This window comes from Babylonia areolata, chromosome 18, assembly GCF_041734735.1.
Source record: "Babylonia areolata isolate BAREFJ2019XMU chromosome 18, ASM4173473v1, whole genome shotgun sequence".
NCBI classification, from domain to species: Eukaryota; Metazoa; Mollusca; class Gastropoda; order Neogastropoda; family Buccinidae; genus Babylonia; species Babylonia areolata.
Genome location: NC_134893.1, coordinates 52571010 through 52595689, shown reverse-complemented (window position 1 = coordinate 52595689; position 24680 = coordinate 52571010). Strand labels below are relative to the sequence as shown.

The window sequence follows — 24680 nt, the reverse complement described above, 5'->3', positions numbered from 1 at the left end:
TCCGATGCTCACTCAGCAAGGCTGTTGCCATTACCAGTGCACATATTCTGGTAGAAGGGCGATCTCAACTTCCAAAGACGAGATTGAAAGAAAACAGAGTTGAAGTCCAACCCTTTCCAGAAAGATGCTGAACATCATCAATAATTGTGGCATGGAACAGCTGGTGGAATTGCCAACATGGCTAGTAAAGAGTGACACCCTAGATTTGTTAATCACAAACGGCCTGGAATTGATACCACATATCAAAACGCTACCTGCACTGTTAGATCGTAATGGGACGTACAGGTCCTTGGCCAAAGGAAGAAACAGGTTTGTATACTAATTGATCTCTACAAACAAGCAAACAGGAAAGGGTTGAAGACTTTTGTAGCATTTATAGTTGAAAAAGAAAATTCTACATCACTACAGAGGCCTTGTGGTCAAAATTTGTCAGCTCTTAGGATGCAGTCCAGAAGTTCATCCCTCACAAGTTGGCAAGTACTAGAGAGTTCAAGCCCCAGATCACCACAGACCTGTGATGGCTGATCAGAAGAGATTGATGTTTCTGGAAGATGCACAAGTGTGCTTCAAAAGAGCTAAAAGAGGAAGTAAAGAGACTAAGGAGAAAAGTTCTGAGATGGACTGAGCATACTGGGAGTACCTTGATGGTATCTTCACAAATGCTACTGACTCAGGAGACCAGGTGCTAATATTGAAGAAGAAACACTTCTGGTCTTTCATGAAACACTAGAGGTCATCATATATGAGTGGCCCTGCTACGGGTTTACTGATGCCTGAGAACAGAACCTTCAGCACAAGCTGAGATTCTGAACAGGCATTTCCAGTTGGCCCTGAGTGCAGACAAAGAGCACTCAGCAGAGGAATTTTCCTGGAAATGCCATATGAAGCTGCTTGGCAGACTTCCCTGTCCTTAGTAACATAAACATACCAGAGGATGGTGAGAGAAAGCTGTTATCAGAGCTGCAGCCCAGTGAAACCAGCAGACCAGACAATATCAGCCCATGCATACTGAAAGAGCAGTGTCAGAATTAGCACAAGTTCTAACACCAGTCTACCAGTTGTCTATTTCCATCATGACGGTTCCATCTAATTGGATGGAAGCCAATGTAACTCCAGTTTTTAAGGAAGAAAAGCATTTCAATCCCTCCAACCATTGAGCAGTGTTCCTGACCAGTGTACCTTGCAAGATCATGGAGCACATCGTCATCAGTACCGTCATGCATCACCTCAAACAACATGGGATGCTTTGTGAACAACAGCATGGCTTCAGAAAAGGGAGATCCTGCGAGGTGCAGTTTTGGAGTTTGTTGAAAAATTGCTGGAAAGTATGGAAGGGGGCTGCAGACAGATGTTCTTATCATGGACTTTGCGAAGGCCTTTGATAAGGTCAAGCACAGTTTGCTCACATACAAACTCCATTTCTGTGGCATTTATGGTGAAACCAACGGTTGGGTAGCAGACTTCCTCAGCCATAGAAGACAGGGGAAGTTGTCAACAGTTATAGCTCCAGCTTCACTGATGTCCTCTCAGGGGTACCACAGGGTTCAGTCCTTGGCCCTTGCCTTTTTCTGATCTACATCAGTGATCTGCCTGGGAAGCTGACATTGAAAGCATGCCTGTTTGCAGATTATATGGTAGTGTACAAAGTAGTAGCAATGCCTCAGGACCATGTTCAGTTACAGCAAGACCTCCACAGACTCGTTGAGTCTGAGAGGAGCAGGTACATGGTGTTCCACCCTGGAAAATGGAACACCTTATCGTTAACAAGAAGCAGTAAAAAACATGGGAGCAATTCTACAAACTGCATGGCCACATACTGAAAACAGTGTACCATGTATATATAACCATGCAACATCTGTGGTTAAAATGGTTGTACACAAAGTTTAGGCTGTATTGAATACAGTGGAAACTTTCCCCCAAGTTAAAAAAAAGTATCCATATGGTAACCTTAACTTACCATTGCTTCTGTCAAGGTCATTTAGGAAGCTTTGAGGTTCGGGAAATATATTTCTTTTGCTGAGATATGTATTTCTAAGTAAATTTCATCTGTTTACTTCATGTCAGCCATCACTTGCATGGCAATTCATTGAAGCAGTATTGCCTCATTGTTGAACAAAGAAAGCAGCCCAGCTGCCGAGGTTTGATGGGCAAGATGAGAGCAATTTGCTTTGCCTCCACACAAATTGTAAAACATTCTGTGGGTTTGAGGTCCAGAGTATATGCTGACTATGGTATCAGCTCACTCCACGCTGCATGGCCATGGCTCAATGCAGCTTGGCATCAGCGCCAAAGACCGCAGCCAAGCCAATCTACTGGAGGGCCAGAATGATCAGAGGCTGCAGGATTCTATGTAGATATACCAGTTTCCATTTGAGTTGTTGCTTATATATGCATCAGTATGCAATTTTGGGTGTTTTTGTGGCATTTGCTGATGGGCATGTTAGTGCAAATATGGAAGTATTTGAATGTGTTTTTATACTGGTGTATTTTGCTCACATGTGCAAAGTGAGTTAAGGTAATCGTCCAGATTGGTTGTCCATGTGTCAGTGTATAACTAATTATGTATGTGTGTGTGTGTCAGTGGTAAACTAAACAGATTCATTTTCTCTTGAAATATTTTCAGTCAACACAAAATTTCACACCAGAAAAACAAAACAAAACAATAAACAACACTCTCTTTCCTCTCAGTACAGGGTGTTACTATTCCGCCTAAAGCCATATTTCAGTCTGGATTGTGAGTCTTTTTTTTTTTTTTTTTTTTTTTTGGTTAGCCTTAAGATCAACAGTATATTTTCATTGGTCATTCCCAGTTCGTTGCCGGATCATAGGTAACTTGAATTGCTTTCTTGTTTTCATTAACTTGATGCTTAATTATAGACTGACAAAAATGACATTCCGAATCTTGTTCGCATTTGAAGAAAAACGTGGACAGATCAGAAAGGAGGATACCACTGCTTGTATAAAAGAAGGTACTGAATAGTAACTGGAATTCTTTCTTTCTTTCTTTTTTTTTTTTTTTTTTTTTTGTAACATACAGTTGGCGACACAATTTAGAACAACTTCCTCCGCCGTCCAGCCTCGTAGTCCGCTTCCAAAGTTTTGTAATTTTCGGCATGTGATTGCTACTTTTGTATTTTTATTTATTTATTATTTTTTTAATTTATTATCTGAACACTAAAGTCATAGAATTGACGATAACCTTTACCGTTCGTAGCCAAAATTTTGTGCGCCTTACGACGTGAGTGTACTTGTACTACTTGTACTTGTATATTGCGGTGTTGAAGGCCTAACCGGCCAACACTGTTTTTTGTGAATGAACAATCCTTTGCCGACCTCCTTCCATATAATGACCAAAATAACATACTGATTATTCTTTCACTGTTCGCCGTTCATCATAGGTGTTAGCCATGGTATCACCACTGTACCCCTCGCCGTACGTTGTGGACGTGCAGTCACCAGTGGTTTTCTTGAAGGAGCGACTCCTCACAATTTCGTCGTGGGTGTAAAGTCACCCATGGTTTCTGTGAAAAAGCAGTACATTGCCGTACGTCGTGGGTGTGCAGTAACCCATGATCAGTTTCTGTGAAGGAGTCTCGACACGTTCCGTCGCAAACGGGAACCAGACTTATCCCCGCAGACCTTCTGATGCTCCATGTCACGTGGAGACATTGCCGTGATGATGTAATAAGTCGGAATACCGTCTTAGAGCTCCGGAATCAAGGTTATAAGTCTGACAGATATGAATAGAAGTTGCTAGACATTATTAGTGAAATCGGGTGTGGTCAGGACCGACTAGCAGTGCCCTCACATTCCAGCACTTGTAATTTGGATGATCAACTTTTGCAGTTTACATATCATGGTGGCAGTGGCTTGAATGTTGACCCCCCCCCCCCAAAAAAAAAAACCAAAACAAAAAAACAACAACAAAACACACACACACACACAAAAAAACAACAACGACCCCCCAAAAAAACCCCAAAACAAAACAAAAAGACAAAAACAAAAAAAACAACAACGGAATTCTGCATATGATAATATTGTCCAAGCTCGAAAGTTATGAGGCAAAAATTGAAACTTTGGAAGATCAGTATTATGATTTTAAAACAGTGATATGCTGATTACTGTAGGTTTCTTTGGGTGGAATCATTTCCATTTCACTGCACATTTTCTGTTTAACACACACACACACACACACACAAGAAAAAAAGGAAAAATTTTGATGGTGTGCAAAAATGATTTGGATTGAGATAATATTTTGCATTGAGATTATATATATATATATATATATATATATATATATATATATATATATATCATATGCCTATATATCTCATTCTAAATATTGCTTGTTATGATTACAGTGTTTTTCAATTTTATTTCAATTAAGCTATAACTGTGGGTACTTCACAAAAATTGCAGAAACTGTGAAGTCAGTCACCCACTTCTGTTGAATGAATGAATGAATTCTTGTATTGATCAAGTCATATAAATTACCTCTTGGTACAAATTTGCTGCATATGACTGTCTCTCATTTGATGTATACTTAGTTTGTGAGTGAGTTAAGGGGTTTGTGAAAAACAGTGATGATGATTCACGATGAAAGCATTTTGAACTTGATTTTTGAAATTTGGACGTGTTATTCACATAATATCTTGTGACACAATAAAATACAGTGGAGTGTGATGTTCTTTATGTGTGCGAATGTATGAAGATGTAAGTACCTATCATTAGGTTAAATTGTGATTGCAGGATCCTAAGAAGAGAATTAACTCATTGAGCTCTGAGCCCGAGCATTGCCCTGGTGTCAGAATTTGTCTTGTGAAAAATTTTTTTTACATTCCTACACATGCTTGAACAGCAAAGAAAGGGAACTTGTTTCTGAAGTATTTCTGGGTGTGTCCATACACAATTTCGAGGGAAAACAGTTTATTTTCTGTGCTTTTTCTATTTTCTGTGTTTTTTTTCTTCTCTATTTTCTGCGATTTTTCTGCATCAATATGGTTTAAAAGCATGCCAACGCTGTAAACTCTCCAGGGTTAAATAGATTAAACCATGTTTAGCCATGTACTGCATACTAATGGCACTCTGATTTCAACAGATGTCATCAAAGGACTGTAAACTTAAGCTATTGACATTTATCTGCTTAGTATGCTTCCATCCTATACCAGCATTTATGTTGTAGTCAGATATCCATATTATATCTTTTCACACAAGTAAGTCAGTAATAAGTGAAGTCTCTGGAACTGGAAGGTCAAACACAGTGTTAATGAAATTGTGTGATTGGATCTTAGAGAAGGCATTAAATTTTTTTTTTCAGTGTTTTTTTTTTTGTGGGGATGTGGTAGAGGGAGGGTGTAGTTGGATGAAAATATGATTGAATGACAAAATTAGCTTTTACGACTAAATATGGTGTTGATTGGTTGCACTAAGTGATCCCTTTCAACATGATCCAGTCTGATTCTCTCTAGGTTGTATGGTAATACTTTTCTTATGTGTATGTAATGACTATGAAATCAGAAAATGTCACATTAGCAGTCATTTAGATAAAACAGTACACATCTTTTTATTTTATCCCATTGACCCCTACCAAGTTAAGCAAACAGACAAAACAGCAACAACAAAAACATGAACACCAAGCTGTGACTTGCACAAGCACTCGAAAATTAAAGCAGTGCTTCACTTTCATCTTTCCACAATGTATAAGCATTTTATTTATTTATTTTTTATATTCTTACAGTTTGTTGGCTGTGCATTCATAGAATAAAAGATAAAAGTATTTTTACTTTTTTCAGACTGAGGCAAAAAATTAGGTGAAATAGATGGCACATTCAGAATAGCTTATATGTCTTACAGTTCACAGTGAGTGCTTGACTTGTGTTCAAGATAGCCTTTATGGATGGCGAGACTTCTAACAGTATGAAATCATTGATGTATTATATATTTTTTGGTTTCAGATCATGGCGAAGAAACTGCAGCCTAAAGACCTTGGGATACAGTCAACACCAGCAGGATTTAATATTCCTAAAATAAAGAAAATAAAAAGCACAGGTAATACTGGAGTTGTATCCCTTTCTTGGTGATTGAGTTAACATGCTTTCAAGAGCATGCAGTTGCCAGCAGGGAATGTCTTACAGGATGCAGCAGGCTTCAGACCTGCAGGGTTACTGTAGTCTGTTAAACACACTACGTGATCACTGCTTGCTTACACATGCACACCCACCCACTTGAATGAGACCACTCACATGGCTTGTGCATGCACACAAGGCTAAGGAGTAAGGCAGTGCTCGAAGAGCATAATGCGGAAAGAGTTACATATCAGCAGACGGTGATTGAGAGTGAGGGCATACTAAATAGATTGAGGCATACCAGTGAGGCACACCAGTGGAGAGAAGACTGACATATGTCACACTGAGACATGAGAGCCAGCAAAGTGGAGAGAAGACTGCAAAAATGAACAGTTTAGCCAAGGATTATCACCTGCTGCCATCAGGATGACATTACATGACTTTTAAATTGAAATCTAGAGCTCAGAAAACTTACATCACACACTCAATTCACCTTTTAAATTCTTGATAGCCAGATCTCTGAGTCTGTGTGTGAGTGTATGCAAAGTGTGTTAAAAACAGTTTGTACTTTGTTCAAATCACTTCTATTCTCTCTCTCTCAAAAAAAGAAAAGAAAAGAAGATAGTATCAAGCTGGAAATGTGACTGAGCAGAAGTAATGTGCAATATAGTATGTGCAGTGTTAATGTTGGTGTCATCCAGCATGTTTACAATAATGATTAATTAAAAATGAATTAAGTGAATATAAGCAGTACTTTTATATGAATGTCTTGTATGTTTATTATTTATCATGTTTTTTTGTTGAGTACTGTGTTTGTTTTGCCGCATCAAATATAATTATCTTTTAACCTTCGCTGGCTATTGTGGGTCGTACACGACCCAGAAGGGTACAAAAACACAGATATCTCAGCCAATTCGTAATATTTTTCTACGAAATTTCAGAAATGCTTCCTACACCTAAAAGGCCAACTTTTGCCAAAAAATGAAAAAAATTCATTTATTAGTTAATGAGTAATTAAAGGTGGCGTTTTAACTACACACGGACGCTTGTGTGGGTCGTGTATGACCCATGCTTTTTAAAGAGGAAAAAAACGTGGTCACCCCTCGAAAGCTTGTGTGGGTCATGCATGACCCATATCTTTTTAATAGTGATTTCAGAAGGTTTAATTTGCAGTTACTGAATTAGTTTTACTTTCAATAGCCTCACTACCCCACTACTCTCCCACTACCCGCCCCGTCGCTTTCGCCTGTCTTCAGCTATAACCCCCTTCCATCCCTTTCTCTAACAGCATGTACCTGTGTGACTGAATATCTTTGATTTTGCGTGTATAGGATGCTATGAGTCATCTCTCTCTCTCTGTCTCGCTGTCTCTCTCTCTTTCTGTCTGTCTGTCTCTCTCTGTGCATAAGTAGGGTTTGTATGTATGTGCATGAGGTGTTATGTATTTGTGTGTGTGATCAGTTGTGTGAGTGTGTGTGTGTGTGTATGTGCGTGTGTGTGAATGTGTGAGCATGTGTTTCTTCTGAGTGTATGTGTTTGTGTGAGTCTGTGTGTGTGTGTGTGTGCGAGCGCATGTGTGTGTAATCAGTTGTTACGATATGTTTTCCTTTTCTATATTATAAGCTTTGGAGGAATATACAGGTTTTTGTCTCTTTACAAAGTATGGGTCATGCACGACCCACACAAGCTTTGGAGGAATATACAGGTTTTTGTCTCTAAAAGGTATGGGTCATGGACAACCCACATGAGCTGCTGTGTGTAGTCAAAAGCGACAGCGGTATGGGTCGTGGACGACCCACATGAGCTTCTGTGTGTGGTCAAAAGCGACAGCCAGTGAAGGTTAATCTGATAATCACAATAAAAATATTTTTATATCTTATTTTATCAGTTGTCTTATTTTAAAGGGAAAAAAACATGGTCTAGTACATACTCATGATACTGATGTCCAGACTATATGCTGACCTACATCCAACACCCCACATTGATGGAGACTATGCTGAATGGCACCTTGGAGGACATGCATGGAATAGTGGCCTTCGTTAGGGTGTGAACGTGTGAATGAAGAAGAAAATGGTCACATGAATACACACAAACCTGTCATCTCAGTGTCGCAACCAGTCACAAAGAATGTGTCCTGAAGTGGATGTTTTATACTTTGTTTAGTGCCATAACAATGTCACAGTTGCTAGCTTATAAATATATCCACAAAGTGTATGTTGCACATTTGCATTAGTTATGCTTGTTCAGAAAATACATACATATATACACTCATATAGATCTGACCATCACGTGAAATTTTTGTCTTGTTTAATGTTTTTGTGTTGAGTGCTATGTTTTGCAGCACCTAATGTAATTTCTCTTAATGAGATAAAGTTATTGTCTTGTCTTATCAGTTATCACTGTATAGAGAAAAAGTGATCCAGTGCATACCAATGCCTAGACCAGATTCTGATCTACACCCAACACCCTACAGAGACTATGCTGAATGGCACCTTGGAGAACACGCATGGAATAGTGGCCTTCTCCAGTGTGTGGATGTGTGAATGAAGAAGAAAATGAAAAAGAATTTTAAGGCCACAAATATGGTCAAGTTCAAATTAAAAAAAAAAAGTGTACTGAAATGAAAATGACAGCCTGTAGATTGGAAAACAGGAAGCTGTATTTAAAAAAAAAAATCCAGAATTGCGGTGTCAGAAATATATGATTAGAACCTACAGAGTGTGTATTAGACTTGGTGCATAAGCAAAATATATTTTCCTGAAAATCACTGAAGTGGACAAAAAGGTGTTTTGTGTTACCATTCATGGGTTGGACACTTTTTTGGTCCACATAAGTGGAATTGGTAGTGCACCTTTAATTTTTTGTTCTCTTTTGTATGCACACCAATTTACATCATTTTGTAGAATATCATAGCTTTTCAGTTTAAGCCACAAATCTTTTTGGCTTTGTGGTGAAGCACTGCCATCAAAGTGGTTTCACAGATGATAGATAAAACACCTCAGTTCTGTTAAATGGTTTCATGAATACACTCAAACAAAGCTGTCTCAAGTGCTTGCTGAGTTGAAGTCTGAATCAGTCATACCATCTCAGTGTCACAACCAGTCATAAAGAAAGTGTCCTGAAGCGATTGTTTTTATACTTTGTTTAGTGCCAAAGCATTGCCACAGTTGCTAGCTTGTAAATATATCCACAAAATATATGTTGCAAATATGCATGCAATTATGCATGTCCGGAAGATAATTCATATATACACTCACATAGATCTAATCATCACATGAATTTGACATTTTGCCTTTATAAACTTGTTGATGTCAAATCTGAGTATACCTGATTACATTTCTTCTATTTTCCTGGCAACACACATATGGCACACAACACCACAAGCAGATACAAAATTTGAGACTTACAACTTTGGTGGGAAAGAGGGAAACTGAACTGAACAAAAATGACGGCTCTGAAAATTAAACTGGAAGCATGCATGCATCAAAGGAGTGGACAGATTTACCAACAGTTGTGTGCATTAAATGTTTTATGTGACTAACTACCATGTCATCCATTCATTTAATTGTACAACATGCCCTTTATATGTCTTTTTGTGCATGGCCTGTATGTTTGAGTTAGTGTGTTTATGTGTTATCAGTGTTGGTTTTGACCCAAATGAATTGGATGAATTTTGGAGAGCATAGTTTGCTTCTCAGGTAAATCTGTATTTCCCTTGCATGCACACAGATTAGTGGCAGATAACAGTATTTTTTAGTGCATTTTAATTAAAGCCACAAGCTACCTGTTATTAATCATCACAGCATTTCAGAGATGGCAGATCAAATATCTTATCCTGATAAATTAATTTTTGTTTTGAAATGAATAAAGGAAACCATTTTGTCTTGCTTAGCTCTAAACTGCCCACAACATTCTGATATTACACACCACCATCCCCCCAAAGAAAAAAGAACTTTAAAGCACAGTTTTTTTTTTCCACAGGTGTGCTAACAATTTGGTGTAGATAAAATGTTCTGTGTGTGTGAGTATGTGTGCGTGTGTGTGTGTGTGCCTTGTAAGCTTTAATATAAGAATTTTCTCAGCCATTGCAAATGATATAGGTACAAAACTAAGCAGAATGGTAGTTATAAATATGATCATTCTTGTCTCTTTTTTGGAAAGCAATGTGAAAATTAAAAGCTCAAAGTCTTTACTTGATAAAATGGAAAAATCTTGCAGGCACAGTCACAGTGAATCTCATATCTTATTTACAATTTTCATCAAACTTGGTATTGTATTTTTGACCGATCATTTTGAGAGCATCTCTACAAAAAATTCAAGTTCAGTGGTCAAGATTTCTGTGTGACATATTGATATAAAAAGGTTGTAGGTATGAGAGACTTCCAAGGTCTAGTATCCAGTTTTCATTAACTCACTCAGTACGGCCAGTCTTCTCTCCTCCTCTATACAGACCCCCTCGGATGTCCAGTGGGTGTCTGAATGACCCAACCTTTAGCTTCCGTCGTCAGAATTGTGGTATTCTTTGTCAACATTCACCTCTTTAGTATAAGAGCCTTCCGCTTGCAATATTTTGATGATGGTAATTGGGGTGAAACGCTGTTAACGTCGTCTCTTTCGCCGTTCGTATGGAGAGAGTTAAACTGGATACAATGACTTGTGATGATGAGATTCAAACTGGACAGGAAATCAAGGTCAGGCTTCAGTATTCAAGGTCACAGCATGCACATTTGGAACCAGAAAAAGTGTGATAGACCTGGGTTTTTCATCCTAATTTCATACAAATTTGTACATTGGTGGGTTATTGCCAGCACATAAATCCTTCTGAAAGTCAACATTAGAGGTTAACCTTCGCTGGCTGTCGCTTTTGACTACACACGGAAGCTCATGTGGGTCGTCCACGACCCGCACCTTTCAAGAGACAAAAACCTGTATATTCCTCCAAAGCTTGTGTGGGTCGTGCATGACCCATACTTTGTAAAGAGACAAAAACCTGTATATTCCTCCAAAGCTTACAACAAAATATAGAAAAGGAAAACGTAACAACTGATTACACACACATGCGCTCGCACACTCACACACAGACTCGCACAAACACATACACTCAGAAGAAACACATGCTCATGCATTCACACACACTCACACACACAACTGATCACACACACAAACGCATAACACCACAAGCATATACATACAAACCCTACTTATGCACACACAGATATACTGAGACAGAGAGAGAGACTGAGACAGCGAGAGAGAGAGATGACTCATAGCATCCTATACACGCACAATCAAAGATTCAGTCACACAGGTACATGCTGTTAGAAAAAGGGATGGAAGGGAGTTATAGCTGAAGACATGCAAAAGGGACGGGAGAGGGGGTGGGGGGGCTATTGAAAGTAAAACTTCTTTATTTTCCTTCACTAATTGCAAATTAAACCTTCTGAAATCACTATTAAAAAGGTATGGGTTGTGCATGACCCACATGAGCTTTCAAGAGGTGACCACATTTTTTCCTCTTTAAAAAGCATGGGTCATACACGACCCACACAAGCGTCCATGTGTAGTTAAAACGCCACCTTTAATTACTCATTAACTAATGAATGAAGTTTTTCATTTTTTGGCAAAAGTTGGCCTTTTAGGTGTAGGAAGCATTTCTGAAATTTTGTAGAAAAATATTAAGAATTGGCTGAGATATTTGCATTTTTGTACCCTTCTGGGTCGTGTACGACCCACGATAGCCAGCGAAGGTTAAAGGTCAAGGCCATAAGAGTGTTTAATGAAGAATGCCCTGTTGAAAGGTGATTTGCAGTCTCCTTGTGAATTTTTTCTTTCTTTTTTCCATTTTTAACAGCTGTACTCAACTATGTATCGACGACAGACCGAGAATCGCTGGGCCTGATCAGAGAAATTGATCGCACATGTTTAGATCCAGATCAGAAAATCAGGAAACAATGGAAGCTGAATGCTGTTCACATGATCAGCCCTGCTTCCATTGTGGAGACTCGATACAGGTAAGTCTGTGGTAAACATTTCTGTGCACCGATGCAGTTAGTTCCCACAAAATGAACATTATTTTACTGTCTTTTCAACTGTTGCTGTCAGTGTTTTGTTTACATATTCAATGAATCGTTCTTTCATTACTGTATATAAATAGTTTGTGTGAGTAGCAGTATCAGAAGTTATTGAGAAAGAAAAAAAACAAACATGTTGAAGCAGTCATACTCATTGGATTATGTTTTGCTGCAGTTTTGAGGTGGTAACAGAAATGACTTCCAATTTCTGTCTTGGATTTATAAAAGAAATTGACACAACATAACAAAAACATATAAACTGTATCCATTTCAGGCTGATATTTTTAAACTTCATGATCAGAATAGAAGAAAATGTTGACTAATTAATATCAGAATGAAAGTATCTGATGTCACATAGCTGTAAAGCATTAACATTGTTGGTTTGATGCTGTCACACCTCGGTCACACTCATGCCAGTATAAATCACTGTCCAAGACTGCAAATGTTGAATTAGATCAGACAAGTGAACATCATTAAGTAAGCTGGCAGCCATGCTGAGTGTCAAGTGTGGGGCCTCATGGCTTAAAGAACTGCACAGATGCAGCAAAAACAAACAGCAACAAAACAAACACACACACTCGCTCAAATAAAACTAGCATCCAGAGAAATAGGGTATAGGAAAGGGAGAGAATACTGTCTAAGAAATGTTGATTTCATGTCTGTGTCGTGAGGAAGAGAAAAAATTGGTGGATATATCGGGTGTCCCCAAAAAAGTGAACCGCTTTTTGACAAGTATTTTCTCAGTGATAGAGAAACCGAATTCATTGAAAATTTTCACACAGTAACCTTAGGGTATAATCAACAAGTCTGAAAAATATCTAAAAGTTTGGATGCAAATTATGCGAGTCCAATTCAAAACAGCATGTCAAAAACTCCAATTTCAGAGGAAAACTCACTTATTTCAGTTTATGCTCAGTTTGGCCTCATCTTCCTCCATGACTATGACTAAACGAAGTGCTTGTACATATTCCACCAATATCTCCTCCCATGACATAATTATCCTGTCCTTTAATGCCTGCTCAGTCAATTTGTCTCTCACTCCCCGGTAAACTTTCTCCTTCAGAGAGTCCAATATGGCATAATCCATTGGGTTACAGTCAGGACTTTGTGGAGGCCATTCATCCTTCTTAATGAATTCTGGTGTAGCTTCTCCACATGGGCCTGGGTTACCCTACGTGTGTGTGAAGGAGCCCCATCTTGCTGAAGCATGTAATTGTTTCTAGGATAAAGACGCCTGCCTACAATCAGGGAGAAGATTGTCATCCAATAACTGAATCAGTGAATGTAGCTTTCACTGTTAACCATGGCTCTATCAGTCAATAAAATGAATGTTTTTCCTTTCCAGGATACTCCAGCTGAAACCATTATCTTTTTTGAAAATCTAGAAGTCTTGTGATAGAGGTGAGATGGCTGACTTTCTCATTTCTGTTTCCCAGAAACGCAATCGTTTTGGCGATTTTTACTTATCTCTTACATTAAGTCTTTCTCGTCTGTGATCCTTTTCACATCAGTGGTCGAGTAGCGGTCATTCAAGTTATGGCAGTGAGTTTCTTTTCCCTCTAACATTTTGGTCCCTCCTTGATACCCGTATCCTCTTGAAGGGCTTCAGCTCCAGTTCTTTGCCATTCTTTGCACAGAAGATTTGCTCACTTGTAAATTGGTTGCAACTTCTCAAAGAGATTTGTGGGTCCCTGGGATTGAATCAGTTCCTCAACATGGTCCTTGTTCTCCTCTGAATATGCAATCTTGGGTCTCCCACTGCCAATTTTACGTGTAGTGCATATTTTAGTGATAAGTCTATTTACAGTGACATGACTCCACCCCTGCCTTGAAATTCCTTTATGATCCTTCTTCCACACCTGCCTTTCTCCTTGAAACAGTTTTCAATGGTAACCTTTCACTCAAAGGCATGGTTGATCCTTCCAAACTGAAACTTTCGACAGAATTGACTTTGGATACAGAGGACAAAAAAAAAAAAAAAAAAAAAAAAAAAAAAAAATCAATAGACTTGACACCCAGACAGGCTATTTTTAGATTGACATTGACTGACAGATGCCAACACCTGGCAGCTGGCATGAACATGATGAAGGTCACATTGCACAGCTCTGATATTGGATTGTTTGTATGTTTTGAATTTGACAATACTCACATAATTTGTGTCCCAACTTTTAGATATTTTGCAGACTTGTTGATGATACCCAAAGGTTACTGTGTGAAAAATTTTCAAGGAATTCAGTTTCTGTATCACTGAGAAAATACTTGTCAAAAAGTTGTTCACTTTTTCTGGGACACCCAATATAATAAGCATCTCGGTGGTGGTTTTAGAGGTTACTTGTCTAAAAAAAAAAAAAGAAAAAAAGTTTGATGTCTGTCTTGTTGCTGTCCAATTGATTGCCTTTTTTTTTTATTATTTTTTTTTTTAAACAGCAGATTTTTTAGTGTAAAATTAGGGTCACAGGGCAGAATGTACAGTTATTAAGAAAGAACTGAGCAAACAACAACAAAAAACCCCAGTCAAATATGAAAACTGTGATAAGTGAAATATGTGAGCATTGAATCTGTGATTTGTTACTGTTGCTGTGGAAATGAATTCTTAGTTTCGCATGTATACATTTTTTTCTGATCGTGTGTTTTGATCATGTCTCTGAATTTACTTTAGTTGTCTGTTTCATCTAAGTAAATGATGACTCCCATTCTGAACATTAAAAAATATAGTGTATTTTCCCCTTCCTTTTAAGAACTTTAATTATTTGTGGGTCAGATTTATTGTTACATGATTTAAAAGTTTTGATTTTGGAAAAAAAAAAAAATCTCTTTTTTTTTTTCATTTCATTTGGTTTCCTCATGCCAAGTTATGGTGTTTTTGAACAGTAGAGTGAATACAGTTGTTTCAAAGGGTATTTTATGATAAAGAAAGAAAAAAAGCCGAACTGTTTCTGTCCATGAAAGAGTGCGTAGAGTATTGCAAAACCCTATGTTGCAATCTCACAAACTTTTTATTATTTTTTACTTCTGGTTATGACATAGAATTACAGCACCCCCCCCCCCCCCCCCTGCTCCACCAGCCACCCATGCTCAGCTAAGTTACGCACCACCACAGGATGTGAGATGCTTGATTCAGTAACACATGCATTTTTAATAACACGTGCATTTTGCTTGGTGTTAGGGAGAAGCGGGCAGAAATGAAGGAGCAGGGTGGAGCCCGTCTTCAGCAAGAAACCTTAGGTTTCTATATCTGCAGAGACAAAGGTCTGGCAGTGGAGATTGCCAGAACAGGAATTAAAGCAAACCCTTATGTGAAAGGATATCTTGGTAAGTCCTTCAGCAGCTGTTCACTACTTCTGTCTGACAAGTCAGTGTATGGCCAGATTTTTAGAGCTGTTCTGAGTTATGTATGTTTTTAATGGAGTTTGTTCTCATGTGTTATGTTTGTTTTGCTTTCCTTTGTTTCTTTATTATTTTCTTTGGAATGGTGCATGGGGATTGTGTGATTTCTTTCTCATATAGTGTTGTGTCTGAAACATTCATTTTGATAATTTTTGTTCTTGGGAGCTGTATCGGTCTCTTGATTTGCAGTATGTATATTTTCCTTTGATATGATTTTTTTAAAGTGGTGCCAGTGTGATCAGCTGAAGAAATTGTGCAAGCATTGTCCGTGTCATTTTAATCACTACTTCTTAAGCTTGATCTGCACTGTAGTTCATGTAGTTAAAAAAAAAAAAAAAGAGGTTAAGAAGACTTTTGAAAGTTGATTTTACTCACCAACAATAAAGCTAAAGGGGGTGGGGGTATTCCTTTTCTTCTGCTTTTTTGTGTCCTTGAATCTTGTCTTTCCTTATCTGGCTTAACTGTATGTCTGATGCCCCTTCTTGTCTTTCATTTTCTTGAATCTGTTAGTGAATGCAGCATGGCTAGCTGCTGCTAAAATCACTTGCAGTGATGCTCTTAGATTTCTTCTCCATGTAGTGAGTTCATTTGGATTGCCTTAATTCTTTTTCTTCTTTTTTGGCATCGTTTCCTCTGCTCGCTTACTTCTCTACTTCCTTTTATTCTTATTTCTTTTTCTCAAGTTATCCACAGTTAATGATTTCACAGGTTTGTCTCTGGGTTTCAGGTAATCCAAGCCAGGGTGTGTACCTCTTCAGGTATCTTGATGTAGCATTACTATCTCAAAGGGAGTCCAGGAATGCTTTTGTTATGGTGTTCAAGGTAAGCATGTTTGCTTATCTCAGTAAGTGGTGCCCAGAATATTACAGAAGTTGGAGTTGATGGATGCTGAGTACATTGTGGTGGCACAGGTTTGATGCCCACAAGACTGGTCCAGGGAACATTCTAAACTATAGCAGCAAAACCTTTGCTACTGATGCAGTTTGTAGCTCTTGTTCACTCTTCCAGACTGAAGAGCAGACATCTGTGAAGGAGGCTACAATGGCTGATGGCTTGAAAAGTTTTGGGGACCCCTTCATCACAAATATTTCAGTCCACAACACATTGCCAGCATTTTCATGTGCACATAGTCGATAAACACTATATTTCAAAGAGATCTTGTAATGATAATTGTGATAACAGTATAGTTTTGGCAGGATTCAAACTGTGGATTCACAGATTTAGTGGCTGCTCAGCAAACTTGATGGTGCATGTCAGACATAGGGTAAATTTGAGTAAAAATTGAAAATGAAATTGAATGTTGACAGGATCACTGACATGTGTTCATTAAAGGGAATCATACATCAGCATTCACACATATACACACAGACACACACCAAAAATGGAAAAAACGAAACTCATTTACACACATGCGCACACATATGCTCACACACTCACACACACACACAAACAAGAGAGAGGAAAACACAGAGAGAGCAAATGTATATTGGTGCCTCATGTATTTACTGTCCTGAACTAGCACTGTGTGTGGGAGTGTGCATATGTAGGGGTGTGAAAATGCTGGGGGTGGTGGGGCTTGTTGGTAAGGTCAGCATTTGCGACCTCCAGTTCTGAATTTTTTCTTTTTTTATGAACAAATCAAGTTATGTTCCTTTCATTACTTTTTTGACAAAGCTTTGACTTTTTGCCCTGGATGCTAGGTTCTTCAAGGTCGAGCGAAACCAATACCTTTGACAGAAATGGGTTCTGTGACGACTGGCATGAAAGAGCCGACACCAAACTTTGACTGCCATGTCAGTCAGTCAGCACCTCACAGTGGTGAATCAGTTTACACAATATTCAGCAAATCACAGGTGTGTTTTTCTTCTTCTTTTTAAAATATTTTTTAAAACCAGATTGTTTTTGGATTGATTGCCTGTTTGCTTAACTTAATACTACTATTTCTTTTCCACAGATGTTTTTGTGGCAGGTTCACATAGTAGGTATCACTTGACTCTGTGAAGGCTTTGCCCCTCTTACTGTTTCAGCTTGTGTATATGTGCGAACTTTACTTAAAGTAGGTAGGTCTGGCCAAATTTTCAAATTCATAGCAGAAGCCTCATATTTGCAGGAATGAAGAGTGCAATAAAGTAAGAACCACACCAGAGTTCAAAGCAATATCTCAAATATGTTTTTGAGATATAGAGTTTTGAATTTTCAAAAGATTCTGCAGTTTTAGCCAATCTCACAAAATGGCATTTTGGAACCTGTGCAGAATTGCCACTAATGCATTCTCATAGTCAAAACTCTTCATATATGATCTATAAAGTACGCAGAAGACCTTAGTTGTTTTTTTGTTTTTTTTAGCTGGCTGTTAATGTTATTGGCTGAATGCCAGTGTCATAAATTCTGAAGAAAATGCTTATTTTCTGCATGTCCTTTCCTGCAATTTTGATGGTAGCGTTACTAAAATGACTGAAACTCAAAAACTATTGCATCTACACAAACATTTAAGATATTTTCAAGTTCAGGGAAGACTGTAGACATACTAGACACAAATGTTAATAATAAATCTTGATAAATGACAGCTTTTGATAAGATTATATTAAAAAAGCTATTCAAGACGATCGGAGATGATGTGCTCCACTAATGCTAGAAATGATTCTTTTTTTTAGATATTTTTCAGGAATTTGTGTGTGTGTGTGTTTCAAAATCAGAATGTATGTATCACTTTATGTAATTGTTTTCTTGTTTATACATCATTATTATGATGATTAACTATTATTAATCAGCACAGCTGATCATACCAGTTCTAAAGTACAGACAACCAGCTGAACTAATGCATGCTCCGTATCAGTGCTGAAAAAAGAAAAGGTTGAAAGGAAACAACAGTCTTACAATACAGCATCAAGTGTACCCCTGGTAGAGTTATTTTGATTAGATTTTCTTTTGTGTGTGTGTGTGTGTGTGTGTGTGTGATGTATACTATCTCTCTGTAATATATATATATATATTTATAATTATTATTACAATAATGATAATGATGATGGTAATAAATGATTGTGGGAACAAGATATTTTTAGGTATTGTATTCAATCTTCATCAAGCTTGATAGAATGTTTTTATATGGTGAGAGCAAAACCTATGGAGAATCAAGGTCACAGCTTAGCAGGAAAGAGATAAAGTATGATATAGCATGGGGTTTTAATCAGTGACTGGGTAAGGTCAGAGCTTAAGTAGTTTTGAAAGTCATTGTTAGAGATCAAAGATCCAAGGTCATAATGTACTAAACACCATTATTGTGACTCCGCAGCATAGCAGGATATTGTTTGGCATGTGACCTCATGACAAACTTAATAGATTCCTTGTGGACTGCTGGCACTGGGAGACAGACCTGGTGTGGCAGTGCATGGTGATTTTGGGATTGGTGGCATGATGATAGTTTTCCTGGAATAGTGTGAATGATGGACAAAAAAAAAAAAGATTCTCAAATGTTGTAAAGCAAGATGAACTGTTACATTTACTTGCACTTTTGTTCATATATAATATTTTGTAATGGTTAAAAATCACTATATTGATTTCTTCATGTTCACAGATGTACCTTTATGAGTACACAGAGGATGCAGTACCAACTGAGTTCCCACGACAGTGTCTGCCCTACGCTCTTTTGGAGTTTGGCAACAGGAGTGATCCAAGGATGGACAGTGGTATGGGCACCATTGGTCCGAAAAGCATTTCTACCTCTGCAGCAAATGCTGGCTGGGCATCAGCCCGCAGACTGAGTGCTGAAAGCAGCAGGAAAGCAGGCCCTGAACTTCCTGCTGCACAGCCTTCAAAGGAGTATTCTGGGTTTGCCATTCCACCTCCTGTACCATCTTTAATACCCAGTTCTCCTAAAGAAACTCCGCCAGCTGTGGCTGGTGGTTCTGTTAGCAGTGACAGTGGAACATGGCGGGCTCCACTGGACAGCTTGGACAGCAGTCAGCCTGTTGCCAAGGAGCTGTCTGGTTCACCAGACAAGCTTTCTGATGTGGCTCAGGCAAAAAGTCTACAGTTAAAAGATTCTAATCACCTACCACTGCCTGCTGACAGTAGACTTGAACATGATGTGTCGGCAGCTGCACAGTTTGGGCAAGGCCCCATGCCTGCCTCTTCCATGGCAAACAGAGATCCCAGACTCCAACGACTGTCCAGAAATGGCTTTCCCATCAGCTCCCTAGAGAAGGAAGTTCTTCTGCCAGGTTATACCACAGGTGTGGGGCAGCAGATTGGTGCAGTAGCACAAAATGTAGTGACCTCAGTATGTGGACAGTGGGAACGAAGAAATAGTGTGCCTGAGGTCACTTCAAATCCCAGTAACACATTGGGTTTGACAAGGAATGGGTCAAATCCCACGAGAGACAACAATGAATATGCCTCTCGTCTGCTGTTTTTTGGGAGAGAAAACCAGTCTGTGGTGTGCCCCTCAAATACTCCAGTGAATGAAAGCACATTTCCTTTGGAAAAGAGTTGTGACGGTAATGCATTACCCGGGCAAGAACCTGAAAGTAACACAAACAAAATGCCTTGTGTTCCCTCCTTAGATCGCATTCCAACAAAATCTGCTCTGAAGAAGCCAACTGATAGGTGGCCGCTGTCATCTCAGGTGGATGGCAGTAAGAAAAAGAAGACACTGTCATACCAAGACTATTTAAAAAAAAAGAAAGCAGAAGCAGAGGCAGGCTCAGAAGGGACAGCAACAGTCAAGTCAGCAAGCTTTGATGTATCCGGTGATAAAAGCTTTGTGAAAGGATCATCAAAAGATGACATGATTCATGGTAAGCAGTCCTTTGGCTTTCAGAGGGAAGAATTTCAGGGTTGTAATTATCACCCACCAGAAATGATAGAACAAAACAAAACACCTTTTACATTGGCTGATGCTGATTCCTGCATCCCAGCCAAAGATACTGTGGCATACTTCAGTGAACAAAAGTCTGAAGCACACAGGACTAAAGCAGACTATAATTCTTCTGAAAACCTAGTTTCATGCTCAAAACCAACAAAAAGTCCTAAACCAGCAAGGAGGGACCCAAGGCTTCATTCATCCTATATTTCATCTGTGTACTCTCAGAAAATTGCTGGAGTTGAACCGAGTGATAGTGGAATGCTTAATAGGCCAGAGGGAACAACATTTACAGTGACGTGTTTTGAGGACAAAAGTGAAAACACTTCTGCCATGGAAACATCTGTGGAGTTGCCTTCAGATTCACAAATAAGACTCAGTGCCACACAAGGTGAAACAGAGTCCAGAGAGCAGAAAGAATCAGAAAATGAAAGTTTAAAACATGATTCTGAGCCAACTGTGAAAGATTCTGCCAAGAAGGAAAGTGCTAAACTCCATTCTGAGCCAAATTTGATAGCCAACCAGGAAATTTTGAAACATTATTCTGAGCCAGATCTGATGGCTACTTCCAACCACATAAGTTTTTCACACAATTGTGAGCGAGATTTGATGGATATTGCTGCCAGTCATCAAGTTCTGTTTGCAGACCTAGAGGAAACGGATAATGAAAATCCGTTAAGTATGTTTCTTGATGAAACTCCCACAACAGAACATTCTCCTGAAGAGGATGAAGAGGAGACTGGTAGAGACTTGGAAGATGTCACTACAGTAAATCCAGACAACAGTATTATTGGAAAAGATGCCCATGATGTGTTGAATCAAGGTAATGTAACAATAAAAAGAGAAAGCTGTGATCAGAAACTGCTGTCAGCAGCAGGTGAACATGTGTCAGAACATGTAAACGTCAAGTCAGAAGATGGCAATATTGCTAAAGGACTGATTGACACAATTGCTCCAGCAGTTGCTGAATCTCCTGACTCTGGCTTATCCAACATGAAAAGCAGTAATGTTTCCCCTGCTTCAGGATCATCTCTATCAGCTTCTGGATATTCGGCCAGTTCCAAAGATGCAAGCCAAATTTTATCCCCTGGGGATATAGCATTAAACTTCACACAGGGTACTGGTGGAACGCCAAAATCAGCTGGTGGAAAAAAACAGAAATCCAAAGGAAAACGAAAAGACAAAATACCAGAAATGGATATTTCAGAATCCACTGTGGACTATGCTATGCTTCGACTGGCAAAAGGTCTCCGTCCAGGAAAAAGCATTCATGTTGATGGCCTGGGGAAGAACCCAACAGATGATCCTCTACCAGTTCTGGAAGGCAAACGGCGGAAGAAAAAATATCCAGTAAGAATATTTGAATGAGAAGAAAGCTTATTTTGCATTCTGTCATTTCTTGATTGGGTTTTTGCCTAATCTTTACTGATTTTATTTTTAAGTGTATATATATATATATATATATGTGTGTGTGTGTGTGTGTGTGTGTGTGTGTGTTTATATTTATATACAGAGCATACTTTTAAATTTAGAGAAACAGTGTTCATTAACCCTTTTTATCTGGACAAAATCTAACTAAGTCATTTTGATTCCCGAGACCAAAAAGGTTTCTAAGCATAAAGGGTCAGGTCAGAAAAATATGCCCCCTTCCCCCTTGTTTTTTTCCATTTATGATGAGCTGACAAATAGTTTATGAATTATGCTGCAGTGTATATTTAACAGATTTTGTAGAAAAGTTGATTCTAACATTGACAGACTAAACATAAAAAAAAATTCCCATGTCATTGCATGCGACATAAATAGAGCTGATGTTTTTCACTTTTCAGTCGGCAGCAAAGCATTGTTACCATTGTTGCTAATTTTTCCCTTAACACTTCTCTAGTTTAATGACATTTATATTTGGTTGCCATCCATTATTGGCACACAAAGGTGCTTGAGCACATGTGCACAAACTGACCTGTGTGCACACTCTCTCTCTGTGACTCTCTCTCACACACACACGTACACAAACACATCTGTGTAAAAAGAAGGTAAGCTTAGGTTCCAAAGGTAAGCACTTGTTTAACTTGAGCTGGCTGAAGGACTGAAATGTCTGTTGGAGATGATATGTATTGTCATAGTAACATGTAAGAATTAGTTCAACAGATGGTTTTATATATATATATGTTTTTTTTATATCATTTTTAATTTTATTATAATCATGTGAGCATTCAGAGATTTTTTTTCTCTTAAAGTTAAAAACATCCTTTCATTTCACTGTTTCAAACGTACATTCCCTCTCATCGTGACCCATTTCCCCTACGTCCTCCTTATTCAGTACTGGATTTGGTATCATGCACTGGTGTTTCAACTGCTATGCCTAATTGCTTTAATTCTATTTGTCCTTGTCCACTCCCCTTAAGTTTGATTTTTTCCCCCAGGATTTACAGCTAAGGAATAGAAAAGGATGTACCCATAACTGTTTAATGTCACAAAATAATTTGGCACACTGTCTGCAAAAGTTTGGATTTTTTTTTGTGCATCCAGACTGTGATTTTTAGCTCCTTCATTGGTTGGTCTGTGTGTTTTCAGTTTTTACATGTTTGCAAACCCATGGAGATCTCAACAAATAATTCTGGGGATGTGCAGGAGGAAACAAAGAAAAGCACACAAAAGAAGGTCACTCAGATAAAGAAGGAGAAGAGTCCTCAGAAGAGCCAGACAGCAGCAAAGAAACCCCGAAAGAAGAGAAGAGCGGTAAATAAATGTTGATGATTTTGGTTTTTGTGAAAAACGGTTTTTGTATTATGAAGGACCAGTTCTAACCCTCCAGTTAAAGTGATACTCACTGATACAACTAGTAAGATGGTTGTACTTGTTCAAACAATGTGATACAATGAATACACTTGATTACTGTGCAGATCAGAAGATGTGAAAATGTAATCATGTCCACCATGCACTTGCCTCGCATAAATTGTGACTTTGAGTTTCATTCATATTAGTGAATCATTTTCTTGTTTTAAGTAATCATATGTCTAAAGATTTGAAAGCAAAACAAAAAAAATATACATATACATACATGCACAAACAGCTTGAGAATACACGCAAACAAACACACACATGAATGCACACACACACACACACACACACACACACAGAGTATACATTTCACTGCATACCATGGGATTATGATTAGTAAGGTAAAAAAGACAGCAGATGTTTTAGTTCTTGGGTACTATTGCATTAAGGTATTCTGTAAATCTGGTGTTTTGAGTCAGTGTTACTCTTAGGTTGTTGCCAGATTAACAATGATAGAAATAGTTTGCAACTTTGACATGATGGTAAAATTGACCTGATTATTGCAACGGTGGAATGCCAAATGATTAAAACTACATCTTAATCTTATACATTTTGCAAGTGATGATACAAGACAGATTTGTGAATTCAGACTGAAAGGAACAAAAACAGCATCAAAAGACAAAAAACATACAAAAACGAACATAATAATAAAGATCCAATATCTGACTAAAGACCAACAGTTCAGTGTGTGATTATTTCCTTTGCTCTGAAATCAACACTCATGGGCACTTATTTAACACTGAATTGGAAGAGCATGTGAGAGAGAGTATGTGTTTGCATACATGCACATGTACAGGCATGTATGAAAATACTGGTTTGTGCTTTGGCAATTATCCTTCTGTTTACTTTACAGGTGTGTGTACTTGCATGTGTGTTTGGCTACTGGTACATATGTGTTGATTTCAGACACTTACAGCCAAGAAAAAAGGAAAGAAGAAAGCCCCTGCTCCAGTGTTCCAAAGTCCCCCGAACGACGATGACATTGACTACACAGACTTTCAGTTTGAAGAGCCTCAGGAGTTCTGTGTGTCCATCGGTGATGACATGGAAAAGATCAACAGCATCTCGGCTTCCCCTGCTGTGGATGCGATAGTGAAAAGTGAACCATCAGACTGGCCCTGCATCTGTGACAGTGGCCAGGTGTTGAAGACGGAGCCAGACACAGAGGTCTCAGCCAGTGGGCGGGGAACAGCACTGCCACTCTCCTTTCTGGGCCTTCATCACTGGACAGAGGCACTCGTTCTGCCTAGTCTCAATCCACAGGTGGCTTTGGTGGACTTCTTTGAGGTGAGTTTTGTCAAAAAAAAATTCCATGCATTTTTTGTTTATTATTATTATTATTTTTTATTTTATTTAAGTAGTTTATGGTTTATCCTTACTGATTCCCATTAGGGGAATTGCCCAAGATACCACAAGCAGGGATGGTAGTCTTCTGTCTGGAGGACTAATAATGTGTCC

The 24680-nt window shown here is 38.5% G+C and overlaps 1 protein-coding gene across 1 annotated transcript in view; it reads left to right on the top strand.

The window, feature by feature from the left end:
* The window catches only part of LOC143292885 (uncharacterized), a 44126-nt gene that overhangs the window by 8135 nt on the left and 11311 nt on the right, over positions 1–24680 (top strand). Inside the window, exons 2-9 of the mRNA XM_076603550.1 lie at positions 5955–6048; positions 11917–12076; positions 15303–15448; positions 16251–16345; positions 17224–17376; positions 19098–21734; positions 23013–23120; positions 24129–24509. Coding sequence (XP_076459665.1) covers positions 5958–6048; positions 11917–12076; positions 15303–15448; positions 16251–16345; positions 17224–17376; positions 19098–21734; positions 23013–23120; positions 24129–24509 — 3771 coding nt within the window. The 5' untranslated portion in view covers positions 5955–5957. The remainder of the gene's footprint in view (positions 1–5954; positions 6049–11916; positions 12077–15302; positions 15449–16250; positions 16346–17223; positions 17377–19097; positions 21735–23012; positions 23121–24128; positions 24510–24680) is intronic.